Source organism: Budorcas taxicolor, chromosome 2 (assembly GCF_023091745.1).
Source record: "Budorcas taxicolor isolate Tak-1 chromosome 2, Takin1.1, whole genome shotgun sequence".
Taxonomy (NCBI): Eukaryota; Metazoa; Chordata; class Mammalia; order Artiodactyla; family Bovidae; genus Budorcas; species Budorcas taxicolor.
In genome coordinates, this window is record NC_068911.1 from 33421304 (window position 1) to 33440224 (window position 18921).

Consider the following 18921-nt stretch of genomic DNA (forward strand, 5'->3'; position numbering starts at 1 on the left):
CTGAGCCACCAGGGAAGCCCACTGCCAGATTCAGTAAACACGTAATTCCAGGATGGTGTGTCGGCACTGACCCCTAGTTCTGTTCATGCGGGTGATTCGCAGGTTTTTGACTGTGCCCGGCTGCATCCTGTGCACTGAGCTCGGCCCAAGCCCCAGTGGGAGGCTCTGTCGCTATTTGAATTTTTCCTCTATCTGAGAACAGTGTCTGTGCTATGCTCTCAGTGGTAAAGAATCCGCCTGCCAATGCAGGAGACTTGGGTTTGACCCCTGGGTCTCCAGTATTCTTGCCTGGAGAATTCGATGGACAGAGGAGCCTGGTGGGCTACAGTCCATGGGGGCTGCAAAGACTCGGACATGACTTAGTGACTAAACCACAAGAACGATGCTACAGCAAAGTCACACGTTCCTCCCTTTATCCCTTTGGTTCTTTTTCAGGCTTATTTTCCGAGGCAGCAAAGGCACAAGTGAGATGTTCTGTAACAGGACCGCTTCTGACAGAGAAGTCCATGGCCCCCAAGCTGCTGGGTTTTCATGAGAAGCAGGCCTCGGGGCAGAGGTTGGAGGAGCTGTTTTTATTTTTCGAATGGCTCATCTGTAAAGAACGTCCGTTACATACGTTCTAAAGGAAGGTGTACAAATGCTAGATGATTAAAGTGTCTCTGAAAAAGTGACGTCACGCCACGCCTGGGGCTGGTCCCTTTCTGCCTGTGACCCACGCGCTGTCCCCACGCTGGCCAGGCGTGACGGACGGGTCGTGCTGCTGCCCTTCATGGCCTCCTGTCTCAGGAGCCGACGAGGTTCTCTCCTTCTGGCAGATGCTGACTACAGAACTCCTGGATTCCTGGAAAACAGGAGAGCGGGCGCAGAAGCACTAGGGGCTCTCAGTGGCCCTGTCCTGTGCCGGCGAGGCCGCGTCTGAATGGGGCGGAGTCCCCGGGTGGCTTAATTCACCCCAGAGTCCCATCTCAGCTGATGCCCTGAATCTCTGCAAGTGAGCCCAGTACTGCTGGCTGCCCGTCCATGGTTACAACCACGGCTGGAGGCCTCCTGGCCCGTTCTCCAGATCAAGGATCCAGGAAATGTTGTTTACCCTGGACACCATTTCACTAGGCCAGCAGGGCTCAGCCGCAAGCCAGGACCCTGGAGCTTTAACTACCGACACGTCTGCCTCAACTTCAAGGCCCCTGACAGCTGCCCGTTGACTGAATCAGGCCTGCATCTGGGTCTGGTTTGGCTCACTGTGGTTTTTTTTTTCCCCCCTTAATTTCTTTTTACAGTTTTACTGAGGTGTAACATTAATATTTCCTATACTGTAAACTTCACCCTCGCCGTGTATTTAAGCTATGACTTAGTTCATAACACTGATGGACTGGAAGATTTCCCAGACTCCTGGCTTCCTGGGCTGAGGGGGTCACCCCAGACCCCACCACACCCATGTCCCCATGGAGGCTGCATGGCCATTCACAACCCCGAATGGGCTCTTCCCACTCCCAAGCCCACTCTGCTCACTTGCGTCACTTCCTGGCCCCATGGCCCTCTGGATTCACAGGTCCCCTTAAGCACTTACTCTGAATTATACTTCTGTAGGTGACAGTGGCTGGTGAATCTGGCGCTTCCACCAAAAAAGACTGTCCTTTGTCGCAGCTCTTACCTTAAAGAAACAAAGCAAGGAAAATTAAAACCCACAAGAAAACACACTGGCTCCTTCTGTGCCAGTGACACGGAAGATCTTGGGCCCACCTTCCTCGTAATGAAGATCAAAGCTGAGACAGGACATCGGGGTCTCTGGGACCTTGCCTGCCTCCCCTCCACCCAGCAGCGAGCCTGGCTGGCTTTGCCTCATAGCTCTGACCTGTGCCTGGGCAATGCTGGGGGTGGGGGGTGTGGTGTGGTGTGTGTGTGTGTCTGACTCTGGGTGAAGTGTGGCAAATGCAGGTTCCAGGGCCCCATAAAGAACAGATTTAGCAGCTCCTGGGTGGGCCCGGGGACCTGCATTTTAAAAAGATCGATTCATTCTCCAGTAAGAAGATAATGAAGGCTCAGAGTGAAAGAGTACGGAGGACAGAAGGTTACACCGTGAAGAACGAGTTCAAGGGGAGCTACTGGGGTGTCAGCTGTCTTTCTAGAAACAATACATGCATGTGAGTGTGGCGTATGCATACATATACACACTCAAGTATCTTTTAAAAAATGCTTGGGAGCATACACGTATTCCACCCGCTGACTTCTCCCTCTGCAAATGTATCTTGAAAGTCACTCCACTTTGGCATCAACCCATCCAGGTGGGCATGGGGGGTCCTGGGCCGGGGGGAGCTCCTCTCCTGTCTGGTCCTGAGTAGACACTGCCCCCGCCCCCCCGGCCCCCGTCCCTGCTGGAGAAGCTGGATCAGTGGTCCCACAACCCACAGCTGCTCCCCAGCCTCTGGGGGGATGCTGGCCGGGCCAACTGTGGAGGAATCGTCTCCCCAGTGCGTTGCTGGGTAGGACAGGAACACTCAGGGGTTTGGGGGTGCGGAGAGGGGCCCCACGCACTGGCCTGGGCACTGTGGGTAGAAGCATCCAGGGAAGCCTCCGAGTTCCTGCTTACAGACCAGGTCTGGGAGGTCATGGGTCCCACAGAAGGCTCGTGGGGCCACTTCCTCCCGATGTTCACCCAGCGTCCTCTCGCTCCTCGTCCTCCCCTCCCCAGGAGACCTGCCCGAACCCTCACAACTTGCTCTGGTCAGCTCCCCACCTCCACAAACCTCCGCTCTCCCTGCCCTGTCCGAGACCACCTGCCTCGCGTATGCCCCCACCCGTGCAGCCCCCACAGTGGCTGCATCACATCCCTACCTAATAGGTGAGCCTAAGGCTCAGAGCCCCACAAGGACCTGCCCGAGCCCAGAGGCAGTGGAGGGGCGATGGGGGTGGCGGGGGGGTCCAGACCTGGGGTGAGGGCCCGGGAGGCTGGGATCCCGACACCAAAGCCCGGCAGCTCCCTCGCTGCGTGTTTGCACAGGGGCTACGCGCAGCCTCCCATTTCCCCAGTGACGGGGTGGCTCCCTCACTGCACAAAGTGGCTCTGGGGGCCTCGGCGGCCTCACTGGGCCCTGTCCGCCTCGCCACAGCCCGTGGCAGTGTTCACCCCCATCCCTTCCCATGCTCGCTGCCCCCAGCTCTGCAGTTTCAACTGGAGATGAGGTTTGGGGAGGTGCGCCCTGTCACACAGGAGCGTGCCCACTGGATGGCACCGCGTCCTCGCAGCTCAGGACTGAGCCCCGAGGCTGCCATCCAGCCGCCTCTCCTACCAATGCCTCTGAGGACTGAGGCCACCACAGCCTGCAGCTGGTGGGAGTGGCCACTCAGGCCCACCGCCCACCCAGCCCCACGCACTTGCACAGCCAGCCTGCCTCCAGGGGCTTTGAGGGGCGGTACCTGCTCCTACGACCCCAAGGGACACACTGGTCAATGCGAAGATGAGACTTGGGAAGGCTGGAAAAGCAGCCAGGGTTGTTTCCCGGGAGGAACCGGGTACCACAAGTGCTGCTGGACGTGGGCACCGTTGAGGGGGCTCCAGGAGCCACCCTGCTGGGCACACAGGTGCTTTGGGGTCTTCACACCCCCACCTCAGGGCAGGCCTCCTCCACACTGTGCTCTCAGCCCCCTCTATGCTGTCCCCCCATTGTGGACACGGCCCCCTCTGCTCCTGACCTCTTACCAGCTGGCACGCTAAAGCCCTGCCCGCTCCACACAGTGCCAGCAGGGAGCCTGCTCTCCCCTGCTCACTGGCTCTGGGGGGCATCCCCAGCTCCCCGGGGGTCACGCTGGGCAGCACGGACGTTGGGGACACCTCCTCCTCCCCACCTGCTCCAGCCTGTCGCTTCCCCTCTCTGTGTCCCTTCCTCTCCACGCTGATGCCCGGCTCGATCCGGCCCTAACCGCCTCCCAACCAGTGCAAGTGGCCCATGGCCTCAGCCTCTAAGCACACACAGCACCCATCCTCCCCGGTCTCATTTCCTGGCAGCTGGGGTCCAAACCGCGAGGCTTGGCTGCAGAGCTGTCCACACCGACTCCCCGACAGTCTCCCTTGGCCCCCTTAGGCCTCGTCTGCAAAACCTCACTGCCCCACCTCCTCGTCACAGACACATCTAACTTCAGCAAGCCTGACTCTGTTATGGTGGGGAAACAAAGTCGGTGGTGGGTGTCCCCCGACTCCACGCAGCAAGGTGATGTCCTGGAGTGAGTGCGGCGTGGAGATGGGGGCCCTGAGGACTCTGGTACCCAGAGAGGAGCGTGAACCATGAAGTCAGGCCAGCAACGTGCCCTCCTGCTCACCCATCTGGGCATCAGGAGGGCTGTGCCGGGCTTCCCTGCAGACAGGACAAGGTGGGGTGCCCTTCCTCGGGGTTCTCAAGGCTAATGCTATCGATGACTTTCACGCCAGGACCTAATTCCTGTGTGAGACAGGACTCGAATACATGCCCTCGCCTCCTCCCCCCGGTCACCCCCGCCTGGCCCCTCTCCTTGCTGACTTCCTCTCCTCCCACCCCCTGCACCAGGTGCCTCCATGACCAGTCTCTCCTCCACCCTTGCAGGCCCTTCCCGCCTCCCCGAGGCCCTCCTTCACCACACGCCCGTGTGTTTCCCTGCTGCTCTGAGCTGGAGGGCACACAGGCCCCACGCAGGAGGGACGCACCCACCTATGCGTGGATCCAGAGGCACTTTGCCAAGCAGCGGGATCTTCAGGTCCTGGCACATGGCCTCTGCACCCCCTGTTGTTGGTGGGAATATCTGAGACTCTTTCTGAAAGGCAATGTGAAAGGGGGAGGAATCCTGAGTTTGTGTCAGAATTGTATGAATGGACCACACTTTAAACAAACTTTAAATTTAAAAAAGGCTCTTCTGTGTGTGAAAAGAATTCCTGTTAAATCGGCAACAGAGGATTGTTTTGTTTTGTTTTTTTAAAAACTATTCCAGTTCCCAAACGATGGGGAAAGCAGAAACGGTTTCCCAGACACCTGACGCCACCATCTCCCCAAGTGTGGAGGCCGGGACCTTGGGGGGAACATGCTCTCACCTGGCATTTGGGGCAGATGAAGCCGCTCATGTTCTCCACCACCCCGATGATGGGCAGCTTCACCTTGTGGCAGAAGCTGATCTCTCTCCGGACATCCTGGAGCGACACTTCCTGTTAAGGTTCCAGAAGACTGGTTATTGCAGGGTCTGGGCACAAAGAGGGAACGACTGCATGGTGGAGGGACGGCTGCAGGGCTGCGGCGTCACTGCCGTGACGCTTTAGAGACTCTGAATGCAAGGGCTTCCCTGGTGGTTCAACGGTAAAAAACCTACCTGCCAGTGCAGAACTGCAGTCAGAGACCACTTAGCAACCGAACCACCATTCCATAAGTGTTTCATGCAACCACGCGGGAGCCCTGTTTCAGGCAGGGGGCAGCCTGCAGGCTCGCCTGGCTGCCTGCTTTCGTAGATCGAGTTCTGGAGCACAGCCTGCCCACCACATTACCTCTGGCCACTTTCATCCCATGATGGTATCACTGGGGAGATGGGACGGAGACCCTGTGACCCACAAAGCCTGAAACAGTCCCTCTCTTGCCCTTAACAGAAAAAGTCTGCCAACCTCTGACCTCGGTTATCATGACCACAACTTTATGGACCAAAAGAAAATGAGGAATATTACCCGGTTTGGAGCCCTGCAAATTCACTTCTGGACTCTGTGTGCCTTACAGCGTGTGGAGTGTGGGTAATCAGAGCTTAGTACCCTCCCCAGTCCATCTATAATTTTATTGCAGACACATGTCCAAGTGTTGTGTGCTGTCAAGTACAGCTCCAACAGTCATGGGCCCCCAGTGGACCCGGGCTTTGAGTCTACTCTCCTGAGGCCCACATTTGCCCCTTGAGCCCTTGGAGGCTGGGGTGCAGACAAAACGGCTTGGCTAGAAAGTAAATCCGCTGGTACTAAGCATCTCCTTAGGGGGCCTCCGGTTCTCTCCCTAGTGTCCTCTAAAAGCCCTGCTTTCTCAAAAATGACCCCCCCAGGAAGCCAGCTGCTGGATGTGCAAGGCTCCGAGGAAGTGGGTGTGCCCAGCCTGAAGTCCTGTTTTTTAGACAAGTGGCACACACAGGAGCACAGACAGCACGTCCTCGCCGGCTTCCTGAGCGGCCACTGCCCTCCTCCTGAACCTAAGTGGGGTCTGTTTCCTTTCACAGCAAATGTGGTATTGGAGAGGCCACTCCCGTGTCAACTTGATTGCTGCTGTTGCTTTTGACCATTTTTAGAGTGGTTTTCAGCTCACAGAAAGCACACAGTCCCCATGTGGGAAGCCTTGCCCGCTGTCAGCACCCGCCATTGTGGTGGATGTCCCAGCTCCACTGTCCCTGAAGGTCACTTCTTTGGGACTTGCTCTCGAGAGCCCGGCTGGTCTAAGGGCCTAAAGGCGCAGGGCTGGTCCATCAGGAAACATTTCTAATGAAGCATCCGTCTTCTTTCCACCGCCATCCTTGGGCCAGGCCCCCTTCCACCCTTGCTCTAGGCAGCCGCCACCCCAGCCACCTCGTGCCTCCCCGTCCACCGACAATGGCTGAACTGAAGATAAACATAAGGTTTCTGCTGATCCCAGCCAGGGTGTTGGGGAGTGCAGGGTCTTGGGCTGTGGGAGAAAGAGCGCCCCTGATGTAGTGCAGCGTGGACCCCGCTCCGCCCGGCCCTCGCCCACCTGTGGCGTGGTGATGATCACCACCCCGTCGATGTGCGCCACAGCCAGGTACTGCACCACCGAGAGGTGCTCGTCCGACGTCCCAGGCGGGGTGTCCACGATGAGGTAGTCCACCTCGCCCCAGTCCACGTCGCGGAGGAACTGCTTGATCATGCCTGCGGGGAAGGAACTGCTTGATCATGCCTGCGGGGGAAGCTGCAGTGATGCTGGCTCCTGTCCTCTGACCCTACAAAAGCACAGCTCCTGACCCTTACGCACAGCTCGTCTATGCACTCCATCGGTGGGGTCTCGCAGTGCCTGGGGGCTTATCCAAAACTAGGGAGGTTCTTCTACTCACCTCCAGGGTGGCGAGGCCAGGGAACTGCTAACACCCTGTGATTCGGAGGACAGTCCACCCCCCAACCTCCCCAACAAGGGACTGTCTGGCTCGGAACATCACAGCTCTGAGGCTGAGGAGCCTTGCCCAGGTTGGCACTTCTGTATCTGCAGCCTGGACACCCTGTCAAACCAGTACTGACTTCACCCCACACCCTCCTCTCTCTGACACAAACAAGAGCACACACCACCAGAGGGATCATTTCAGGATTAGGTGGGTTTTCAGGAGAGAAAGACCCATCAGAGATACGAAAATTTGTAACGTTGTATTTATTACATAAAACTGTTATTTCTATGGGCTCTCTTCAACCAGTGAAGAAAGAGGCCACCAGAGACACAGGCCGTCCTGACGGGACGGGCTTCGCTTCCGCCCCTGGAAGGACGTGACGAGAGACAGAAAGCAGAGTGACAAACCGTTTTTCTTGGGTCCCCTCCAGATGACGGCATCGTCAGGGCTGCTGAGCAAGAAACCCACCGACATCACCCCCAAGTTGTCTTCCAGGAACTGGAAAGGATGATGCAAGAGACATTTTACTTCAAACCACAGTGCCAGGCACTTCCCTATGTCTTGTGTCTGAGGGCTAGCGGAAGAAACTGAGGGGGCAGAGGTACTATGTGATGTGAGTATATATTCACTTTTTGAATCCTTAAATCTCTCCCACCCACCCCCCCCCCCCCCAAAAAAGAAATCATTAAAAAAAAAAGGTTACCATATTTGGGGGGATTGAAAGAGCCACCATATGGCCCTAGGTGGCAATGACAATGAGCTCAGCTGAAATAGATGCTGCCTCCTCTGAAGGAGGTCCCAGAGGATGAGATGGTTGGATGTATCAGGACTCAGTAGACATGAGTTTGAGCAAACTTTGGGAGACAGTGAAGGACAGGGAAGCCTGGTGTGCTACAGTCCTTGAGGTCGCAAACAGTCAGACATGTCAGAGCGACTAAACAAAATCAAACTTGCTGTTTTAATCTGGCTGGCCCCGCTTCTGGTTTCATACATAAAGTTTTATTGGAAAAGGGCCACAGTCATTCACTGGCATATCACTACTTTCCATCTAGGATGGTGGCAACTGTTTGGCCCACAAACTGGAAAGAGCTACTCTCTGAGGCAATCTCTGGTCCTAACTGGATCCCCCAGGCCCAGGAAAGTGCCTCAATGACTACCTGTTGACTAATAAACAGTCACCGATCGACTGCCCACCACTATCCATTATGTACACACCACCCCGAAGGGAAGGCCTGGGGTGGGCACTCACCACTGGAGACCAGCCCGAGCCGCTCTGGTGAACCTGCGGAAACAGGAGCCTGTCTCATTTGTGAGAAATTACACAGCCTGGTCACGCTTTACACACAAAGTTTATGGAGTAGGAGGGCAGTTTTATAAATTACGATTCGTAGTCTTAAAGGCTGCCACTGAGTTCTTTACAGGGAGTGAACATCAGGGGGTCAGGGTTAGGCGATACAGGTGCATGCTCAGTTGCTCCGTCGTGTCCAACTCTTCACGACCCTATGGACTGCAGCCCACCATGCTCCTCTGTCCATGGGATTTTCCAGGCAAGAATACTGGAGTGGGTGGGTTGCTGTGCCCTCCTCCAGGGGATCTTCCCAACCCAGGGATCGAACCTGTGTCTCTTATGTCTCCCGCATCGGCAGGCAGGTTCTTTACCACTGGCGCCACCTGGGAAGCCAGAGATACAGACGATAGAGTGCATACGCTTCCCCCTCCCAGGTTGGGTGATCTGGAAACTCTGCTTAAATATCTGGTCAGGGAATCAATGTTCATCAGAGTGCGGTATGATCTGGGGGATTTTAAAAGCATGACAGAAACCGGTTGGGCATTGCTGCGAAGATGCAGGTGACTGTGGAACAGCGAGGCGGCCTCCAAAGGAGTGGAGGGACGACCCTGAGTGACGCAGCGGACACGGAGCCCTCCTGCTGGTGACCTGAGCTGCTGCCCCAGGGGACAAGGCCTGGAAATGGGGTGTCGGCAGGAAGCAGGGGCTATTTCAAGACCCAGACACTTTCCAGTTAGGTGTTCACTAACTGCCAAGCTGAGGGCTTCCCTGGTTGCTCAGTGGTAAAGAATCTGCCTGCCAAGGGAAGAGACCCAGGTTCCATCCCTGGGTCGGGAAGCTCCCCTGGAGAAGAAAATGGCGACCCCCTCCAGTATTCTTGCCTGGAGAATCCTACGGACAGAGAAACCTGGCAGGCCTTAGTCCCTGGGGTCAAAGGACAGTTGGACCCGACTTAGCGACTAAGCAACAACAAGCTGCCAGGGCTGAGGTCCTCTCCGACGCTTTCCTGTGAAACTGGAACTTACGCAATTTCTAACTGCACATCAGCCTTAGAATTTATGCTTCGGGCAATGTTGGAGCCAAAAGAGAAGGCCCAGTTTTCCAGATGACATCTTACTTTTGTAAACAGTTGACTCAGATATAATTCACACACCACACAGCTCACCCAGTTAAAGTATACACTTAAATGGCTTCAGGATAGTCACAGAATTGCACATCCATCACCACAATCAACGTTAGAACATCCTGGTTACTCTAAGAAGATACCCTGCACCCCTCAAGTGTCACCCCCAACCACCACACTTCCCCCCACTCCTAGGTGACCATGGGTCTACTGTGTCTACAGAGGTGCCTGTCCCCAACATTTGACAGAAATGCAATTCAGGTAATATGTGACTCTTTGTCACTGGCTTTGAAGTCATACTTCAAATTAAAAAAACCCAAACCCATTAATTCCTATTAATACTCTAAGTCACTGGTCTTGAAAGAGGGGGTAAGCCCGATGATCCAACAGCGTAGGAGAAGAAAAGCCTGGAATTTCTCACCATTTACAATGTTCAGTTTTAATAAACGACATGTGCGCTGGCTCGGTGAGGAGCATCTGCATGTGACTGACGATGAAGGGAGACCCATGCTCCAGAGCCTGCTGCCCGTGGGTGCACAGTCAGAGCCATGGTCCCTCTGCTCTGCCCTGACCCCGCATGGCATCAGCACCTCTCAGCACATGGGAAGCAAGTGCCAAGCCCTGAGCAGAGTCCCTAGGGGCTGGCCCCATCTGCCTGGGCTACTCTCTGCCACCCTGAGGGCCACTCTGCCTGGGTACGAGCACACTCCCCCAGCCCAGCATGCCTTCCTCCTGGCTCTCTGAGCAGGGTGCCCTTGACCACCTCCTTCCAGAGAGCAGCTCCCCGGGTCCCTCTCCCTGCCATCTGTCCCATCCCCTCGCTTCACTTAGATTCCTATTGTCACCCGTCCTTCCCATGAAGACAGGGTCTTTATCTGCCTGTTCACTTCTGAACCGCAGCACCCAGTGCTTCAGTAAAGAATGAACCCACCCTGACCCATCCCGACAGCCCCGGACAAGGATGGTCCTCCAGGCTGGCTTCAAAACACACCCGCCTGGGGAGCCCCTTCCTGGCCGGCTCTGTGTACCAAGGTGGGAGGAGGCAGCGGCACCTATCTCGGCTGCACCCCCCACCAATCCCACGTCACCCGCCTGCCTCGCGGTCTCACTTCCCCTCACTTCCCCAGTGACCACAGGGGCAGAAATATTCCCTTGCTTCCAGCCTACAGAGCCCTTGCCAGCCCTGCTCAAGCTTTCCCAGACAGGACCAAGTTTTCGTGTCTGACTTCTGCATTTGACTTGCTCTTTCCCTTCCCCTCTAAGACGGCATCGAAACGAACACTTCTCAGATGGCTTGGATGAACTTACAGATAGGTCACCCCCCTCCAACACACCCCCAAACTCACAGCTGTTTTAAAAGTAGACCGTCGACTGAACCCTCCCTGCTGTGGTCACATCCAGGTAAAAACACAGGCGCTCCGCTGACCCCTTGGCTTAGGGTGCGCAGTTCGGGGCTCAGGTTTATTACCAGAAAATATTTTCCAGTGTTTTTTAAATTTTGCTCTTACCTGTTCTCCTTCCAATCCCATGATCTTGGGAATTGACGGCCCGCATATATCGATGTCTAGAAGAGCAACCTGGGGAACAAAAGACCAGAGCAGTGACGCAACGCAGGTCCAATCCTCTGGATGTGCACGATCGGGAGGGGTCGGGGTTTGAGCAAAAGGAGGGAGGGGAGAAGACACAGAGAAACCGGGTGGAACGTGGACCGAGTGGAGTCTCAGAGTTACCACATTCCCTCCGGGCCTTGGAGACACAGTCAAGACTCCCAACAACTGCAAAGTACATCAACACCCCCATGCTCCCCCCAACCCCTGCCACCCTCAATACGGCCTATTATCAAGGTGAGCTTATGAACCAGGATGTCAGGTTGTTCGCAGATTCAGGTCCAGCCACTGTTTACCTGGTCTTTACCACATCCTGTTGGGGGTGTGTGTGTGTATCCCGGGGTGTGTGTGTGTGTGTCCTGGGTTGTGTGTGTCCTGGGGTGTGTGTGTGTGATCATTATAACTGCTTTACCAAAGAAGAAACTGCGGTTCAGTCTGGGGTGTGTGTGTGTGTGTGTGCACGTGCGTGTGTGTGTGCGTGTGCGTGTGTGATCATTATAACTCTGCTTTGCCGAAGAAGAAACTGCAGTTCAGAGATGCCCAGAGACTTGTTCAATGAGCAAGGAAGAGAGCTGAGACTTAAACCAAGGTCTCTGGACTCCAACACCAGGGTTCCTCCCACGGCTCTGGGGGCCTGGCGAGGAGGGCCGGAGTTGACCCTCCAGTTGACCTTCAGACTGAGTTCTGAGCAAGCCCTGTTTCCCTGTGATGCTGAAGGTTAACAGCAGCATAGGTTCAACTTCTAAAGGAGAAAGTAAGAATAAGGAAACATACAGAAGTTCTTTGCTAGTGACATGTCCAGCCCAGGAGGACTCTTTCCACCCCGAATGCCTTGCTTTCCCCATGTGATATGTGAAAAGGTCTGAGACAGCTCTTAGAAACTCTCTAAAGAGCAGAGCTATTCATCCTGAAAGCTCTTATGTCTTAGATCCAAAGTGCAGCACCTCTGGGTAACTTTTTAACTTGCCCCAAATTCGTTTCTTGCTTCCCTCTTCCATTCTCTCAACAATCCCCGGTGATCTCCTCCTGTGATCCTCACTGGGGTCAGCAAAGGGGTTCATACTCTGGATCACCATCTGCCTCATGCACCCTCTGCTGGACCTCAAGAAGAATGCAACAGAACTCACCCTAAAGACCATTCTTGAGGCTTCAGGCTGGTGTGTGTTTAATGGCCCAGAGATTTTACATCAGAGCCTGAGGACCTGGGAAATTACACCACCCCTACAATCCTAACGGGAGACTTCTATCAATACTCTCGAGTTTCCAGCCTCTTGGTCTAGAATGTCTGACTCTCTTTTGGGAACAGTTTAACCAGTTTCCTTTTGAGGAAGTATTAATACATCCCCTCCACCCCCAACAGAAGGGGTATCTTGAGTGAAAGATGCAGAAAAGATATCCCATGCACTTATTCCTGAGGTAGTCTTCACCCCCTCCATACTCCACGTAGTGGAATGAAGAAATAAGAATGATGACTATCAGGGACACTGACTGAGCACTTCCTATGCATCAAGTGTCATGTTAAGCATTTTACAGTTACATGTATCATCTCACTCAGGACTGAGTCCCATTTTACAGATGAGAACACAGAGGCAGAGAGTCTGATAACCTGCCCACAGTTACAGCAGTGGTGTGGGTAGTGCTGGGAGGTGATGGTGGGCAGACCGACTCTAGAGCCTGTGTTCTTGGCCACCACACTAGACCTCGGCCCCCTCTGGACCCACAGGTTCAGCTAGACGTCGGACCCTCCCTCTTCTCCAGCAGTTAGACACCCTGCTATTCCATCTCCCCAGCTTTGCTCTCATTTCTTGCCACTGGTTCCAGCCACCACCCCAGCTGTGACCTTGTGGTCCCTCATGGAGACAAGAACAACGTTTGCTGCTGCTTCACCATCACCCTCTGACAACACACTCGACTAGTGCTGTAGTAACGCTCAGACCACCCTCTTTCCCACGGGAATGTCTTCCTTGGGCATTAAAGCCTCCTGGGCTGGCCCAGCCCCATTCTTGGCTCCTCCACTGTAGCAGCAGCCGCAGTGGCCCTGCCCTGCCCACCTGTCCAGTCTGCCCCGGCGGTTCCGGCTCTGCGCTTCTACCTATACCTCCTCCCACCACCTTCCACCAGCTGCCATCAGAGCCCAGAGGACGCCTTCTCCAACCTGCTGCCCAGCTGGCACCGGGCAGTCCCTTCTCCCTTTCACCAGATCCCTCCAGCACACCTTAGGTAACAGATACCAGACTCCAGAGAAGCCCACATCAGTCAGGCAGGCCAATGGGAGTGGCTCCACACATCATAAAACGATCAGAAGAGAAATGAGTTACAAGCGGAATTCAGAGCCACAGTCAATGAGAGAAACACCAAGCTTTCCAGAGCCCCTAGTCCCACCTCGGCACTGTCTCCAGAAGGCCACGGCCTCCCCAGCATTTCAGTCCTCTTGCAACAAAGTTCTTCGCCAGCCAGCACCGGCGCAGCTGGGCTACAAACCAAGCCAGCGGCTGGTGAGCTGCAACCCGGGGGCCAAAACCAGAGTGCCATCTGTTTTTGTACAGACCACAGCTAAGAATGGCTATTATATTTTTAGAGTAGGGGGAAAAAAATCAAAAGAATATTTTTATTTCATGACATGTGAAAATTATGAAATTCAAAGTTTTATTAGAACACAGCCACAGTCATTTGTTCACAGGCTGCTTTCGTGTTAAAGGGGCAGAACTGAGAGTTGCTACAGAAACTGTATAACCTACAAAACCTAAAATAATTACTATCTGGCACTTTATATAAAAAGTCTGCTGACCCCCAAAGTCAACTCTTTTTTAACCCAATGATTTAATATATATATATATTCCTGGAGTCCTCGGTGAGGTATCAAAGAGGTCGTTGTGCATTTGTGTATCTGTGTGTATGTACACACACACTGAGGGCAGGCTGGAATGGTGGGCTTCATTCCCCTGCCCACAGTGGCTGCCTTTACTGGTTTTTTTTTTCGTGCAGGAAATTTAGCCATTATTTTATTAAGAACTTAGGATGCTATTTCATACTGGAATAGAATGGTTTATCTCACACAAGTAGAAAGTACTGGCATTTATCCAGTTTTTAGTTTAAAAAAAATAACTGGCAATACAGCAGTTTTGAAATGTCAATGTTAAATTAAAAGTACTCTACAGTCCCTGCTAGTACTATCTTAATAAAAAAGCCAAATAAAAGGGAAAGGCCATTAGTCAGTTATAAGAAAAATATGAAAAGTTAGCCTTTACACATATAAAATAAATTTCAACATTCAAAATGCAAAAAGAGAAAACTAATTTTCAAAAATGCATCAATGTATGCAAGAAGGCACACACCAAGGCAGTGGAAAGAACTGAAGATGGTCTGGAAAGGCTTTCAACACGAATGTAATAAAACTGTTTCTATGTTACACCGAACTCCCCTGCAGGCCCCAAACAGTCCTCTAGTGGAAAAACAGTTGGCAATCTATGCAGAGTTTTGGCAAAACCAAAAAGGTGGAATGCATTCTGTGTAAAAACAAAACAAAACAAAACAGTACTCATGGTTTCATCAGGTATAACACTATCAGATCAGTTCAGTTCAGTTCAGTTGCTCAGTTGTGTCTGACTCTTTGCGACCCCATGAATTGCAGCACACCAGGCCTCCCTGTCCACCACCAACTCCTGGAGTTTACTCAGACTCACGTCCATCGAGTCAGTGATGCCATCCAGCCATCTCATCCTCTGTCGCCCCCTTCTCCTCCTGCCCCAAATCTCTCCCAGCATCAGGGTCTTTTCAAATGAGTCAACTCTTTGCATGAGGTGGCCAAAGTATTAGAGTTTCAGCTTTAGCATCAGTCCCTCCAATGAACACCCAGGGCTGATCTCCTTTAGGATGGACTGGTTGGATCTCCTTGCAGTCCAAGGGACTCTCAAGAGTCTTCTCCAACACCACAGTTTTAAAGCATCAATTCTTTGGTGCTCAGCCTTCTTCACAGTCCAACTCTCACATCCATACATGACCACTGGAAAAACCATAGCCTTGACTAGACAGACCTTTGTTGGCAAAGTAATATCTCTGCTTTTTAATACGCTGTCTAGGTTGGTGATAACTTTCCTTCCAAGGAGTAAGCGTCTTTTAATTTCATGGCTGCAATCACCATCTGCAGTGATTTTGGAGCCCCCCAAAATAAAGTCTGACACTGTTTCCACTGTTTCCCCATCTATTTGCCATGAAGTGATCAAAGTGAATACTGTTCTATGATCAAAGCAAAACTGTATGAGGCCCAATGAATAACCTGTATTTTCTTTTTAATATCACAGGGACTGCAAATTTCCAGTTGACCTTTTTGGTAAAAATTTTTCTCTTCCTCTCCCTCTCATATCTCTTATTAAAGCTGAAATCCTGAGAGCGGCCCCAGGGAATCTGAATTTTCCTGCTCTTCTGTGTACGTGGGTGTGAGTGAATGGCAGGTCAGGGGTGAGCAAATGTTTTCTTCAAGGGCCAAATGGAAAGTGTTTTAGGCTTTGTGGGAAAAATCCAGGATGATACGTAGGTTCTAATGTAACATTGTAAAAACAACCATTTATAAACGTAAAAACTGCCCAGAGCTCACAGGCCATAAGACAGGTTTTTGTTGGCAGACCCCTGGCTAGAAAAGACAGAAAGAGGGTTTCATAAAGATCCATAAAGAGAAAGAAGCTTGAATTGAACATAATAAATAATAGGCAAGCCCCCCAAAATGTACACCTGGTATCCATGTTCATGGCTAGAGAATTCTATTAAATATTCATTTCATTGCTCAACTCCCTTGCATTTCCTTGTTCTCTCTGCAGGGATGTAAATTCCAAAGAGGCCAATTCAACTGTTGCTAAGAGTCAGCCCCTTGCCAGCCATCATGAGCCCTGAGAAAGGACGGAGCCTCTCCCAGTTTTCCCCAAGGTCCCACCTGCATGTTTTCATCCTCCGCTAGGCCATGGGCCAGGTGGGCGCTAAACGTGCTTTTCCCAACGCCGCCTTTCCCAGACAACACCAAGATCTTGTGTTTCACGGTCTTCATTTTCTCTTTGATTTCCTCTATGGCTGCAAAGAAAGCAAGTCAGGTGGCCAAGCTCCTGACTCAATCTTTCAGTTTTTAAATTTTCACTGCAGTAGAGTTGATTTACAATGTTATTTATGTTAGTTTCTGCTGTAAAGTGAGTCAGTTATAGCTGTGCATATATCAGCTTTTTTTTTAAAGATTCTTTTCCCATATAGGTCATTACAGAGTACTGATCAGAGTTTCCTGTACTATACAGTAGGCCCTTATTAGTTACCTATTTTATCTATAGTCGTGTGTATATGTCAATCTCAATCTCCCAATTTATCACCCCCCTGCCCCGCCCCATTACCATAAGTTTGTTTTCTACATCTCTGACACTATTTCTGTCTTGTATATAAGTTCATTTGTATCATTCTTTTAGATTCTACATATTAACAATATCATATGATATTTGTCTTTCTCGGGATGTCACTCTTCCGATGGGCTGGAAGGAGGTAAGTCCTCGACTATTTCAAGGGATCATGAGAGAAACAGCACCTCACCAATGGTAGTAATAAGAGCTACAAAAAATCCAAAAGGCCCCCAAAACAAACCCACAAAGCTACTAGCACATCTGAGAGTTCCTTACTTCTTGGTTTACTCATTTGTCTCCTCTACTAGAACATAAAGTCCATGAAGCAGGGAACTCAGCAGTGTTCGTACTATGTTCCCAAGTCCAGAACACAGCTCTGAATGCAGCAGTGATTCCCAACCTAGGGGTAAACCCCACCAGGACGCATTTGGCAGCATCCTGGGATATTTTTGGTTGCCACAGGAAGGAGTGCTGCCCACATGTAGTGAGTAGAGGCCAGGAATGCTGCTAAACGTCCTACGATGCTCAGGGCAGAGACACACAACAAAGAATTATCCAGCCCTGAATGTCAGGAGTGCCGGGAGTGAGATACTGACAAATACTGCAGGCACTTAGTACCTGTCACCGATAACCATTATTATTACCCATTTATAATACTATGCCTTCAGTATTTCCTCCTAGTTCAAATCCTTAAAACACTGTTTTTCCCCAGTTTGATGTGGAAACGGAGGGTCAGAGAAGTTAAGGCTTAAAAATGAGACAGATGACCTCTTCTGTCTCAATCACAGCTGTGTACCCAGCACAGAACACTGTGCCTTCAAGTGAATAATTCATACTTCTGTTGAATTCATGGGAGAAGCGCTCCTCAAAAAGGAAGGAAACTTTGTCCAAAGAAAACAGCTAGCAGAGCTAGGATTTAAGCCCAAGCTCCCTGACTTCAAAGTTTATATCCTATTCAGGCTGGTGCCACCTTCCTTCCGACCAATTCCACTTGCTGTCACTCAAACTTTCCGCCCCACCCCTCACCCTGCCCACCTTCACCCTTGCCCCGCCCCTCCCGAGACCCCTTTGGACCCCACGCCAGTCACTGAGTCAGGCTCCGCCCCGACCCCGCCAATTTTTCCCACGTTCTTCCCCTCCGGGCTCCGCTTCTGTCACTCATTTCTCAAGCCCCGCCCCTTATCTGCAGACGTTTCCCCACGCCCGCCTCCTCTGGGCCCCGACCCTGTCACTCATCTCTACCCCCTCCCACTCCACCCACGCCCCGCCTCTTCCAGAATAGCGCTTTTCACTTCCCGTTCAAACCTTGCCCCTTTCTCACCCGGGTCCGCGGCAGCACCAGCTCCAGAAGCGCAGAGCCGCTGATTGGGGCACCCCTGACATGAGGCTCCTCGACCTGCCTGGGCACTGTCGGCCCCTGGACAGTCTGCGCGGAGACAAGATCACAGTTAGAATGGCTCCTCTCCTTTCAGCTCCCCCTACCCGAGCCCCCTCCGCGCGCTCACCGTGAGGCACCTCCTCCATCCTGCTGCTCTGGACGCTTACGCGGTCACCGGAAACCGCGGTTGCATATTTCCGTCTCGTGGTGCTCAATCTGACCCTCCAGCTGCGCGAAATAAGTCTCCGAAAGAGGACTCTGCGCACGCGCAAACCCTGTGTGGCAGGTGCTCAGGGAGGTTTTCTGTTCCTTTTAAAACAGCCTCGGTTATCCATCAGAAATACTTCAGCGTGTCTGCTAGAAACAAAGGGGTTGCCCTACATCAATGCCATTTTCATACCCAAGAGATTTGATTGACGCAAAGCTGTTAGCTTATATACACTTTTATTTTCAAGCTTATATACACTTTTATTTTAAGGAGGAGCCTGCCATCCTCGCTCCCCCAACCCCCTTGATTAAATTCAGGTTAAAGTTTTTAGCAGAATGCACTTGAAGTTGTAGCGCAGCAGGAAGCGCATGATACCAGTTGGTCCCAGTACTGGTGATATTAGGGCTTGATCACTTAATAAAGATGTTGTGTGCTCAAACAGAAACATGTCAGGGAATGGTACCATTTCCATTTGTAATTAATACGGACTTTGTGGGTGATATGTTGAGGTCACTTGAATATCTTGTTCTCAACCAACCTTTCACCCAGTGGTTTTAGCCTCATTCTTTGCCCGGTGGCAGGGAGGAAAGCGTCTACTGTTCTCTAACCTTCCCCTCCCTACTGCTCACAGGCTGTAAGAATGATGGGAAAGTAAAACGAAATCAAACACAGCTTCTCTCAGCATTGTGCCAGGTCTCCTCCTCTCCCAGCCAAACGCCTCTGCTTCACCTGGGATGGGAGTTTCCATCTGTTGTGTTTGGGAACAGAAGGCTGGAAACCAGGCGGCAGAGCAGATTCCCTGGGCCCATCCCTGACCTACTTAATCAACAACTAGAGGGATGGGCCTGGGAAT

The 18921-nt window shown here is 52.3% G+C and overlaps 1 protein-coding gene across 2 annotated transcripts; it reads right to left on the minus strand.

Moving 5' to 3' along the window:
* Positions 1–466: 466 nt before the first annotated feature.
* NUBP1 (NUBP iron-sulfur cluster assembly factor 1, cytosolic) lies at positions 467–18019 on the minus strand. Of its 2 annotated transcripts, none has more exons than XM_052663133.1 (11): positions 17988–18019; positions 17804–17908; positions 16038–16165; positions 11012–11080; positions 8342–8374; positions 7500–7590; positions 6711–6865; positions 5057–5167; positions 4680–4782; positions 1568–1651; positions 467–841 (listed from the first exon to the last, which is right to left on the minus strand). In XM_052663133.1, the coding sequence occupies exons 1-11, from the start codon at positions 18004–18006 to the stop codon at positions 783–785; spliced, it is 957 nt and encodes a 318-aa protein (XP_052519093.1). In that variant the 5' UTR covers positions 18007–18019; the 3' UTR covers positions 467–782. The 2 variants fall into 2 exon arrangements, with proteins under 2 accessions (XP_052519093.1, XP_052519083.1); XM_052663123.1 differs by having other exon boundaries at positions 473–841; positions 16038–16171.
* Between the last annotated feature and the right edge of the window lie 902 nt (positions 18020–18921).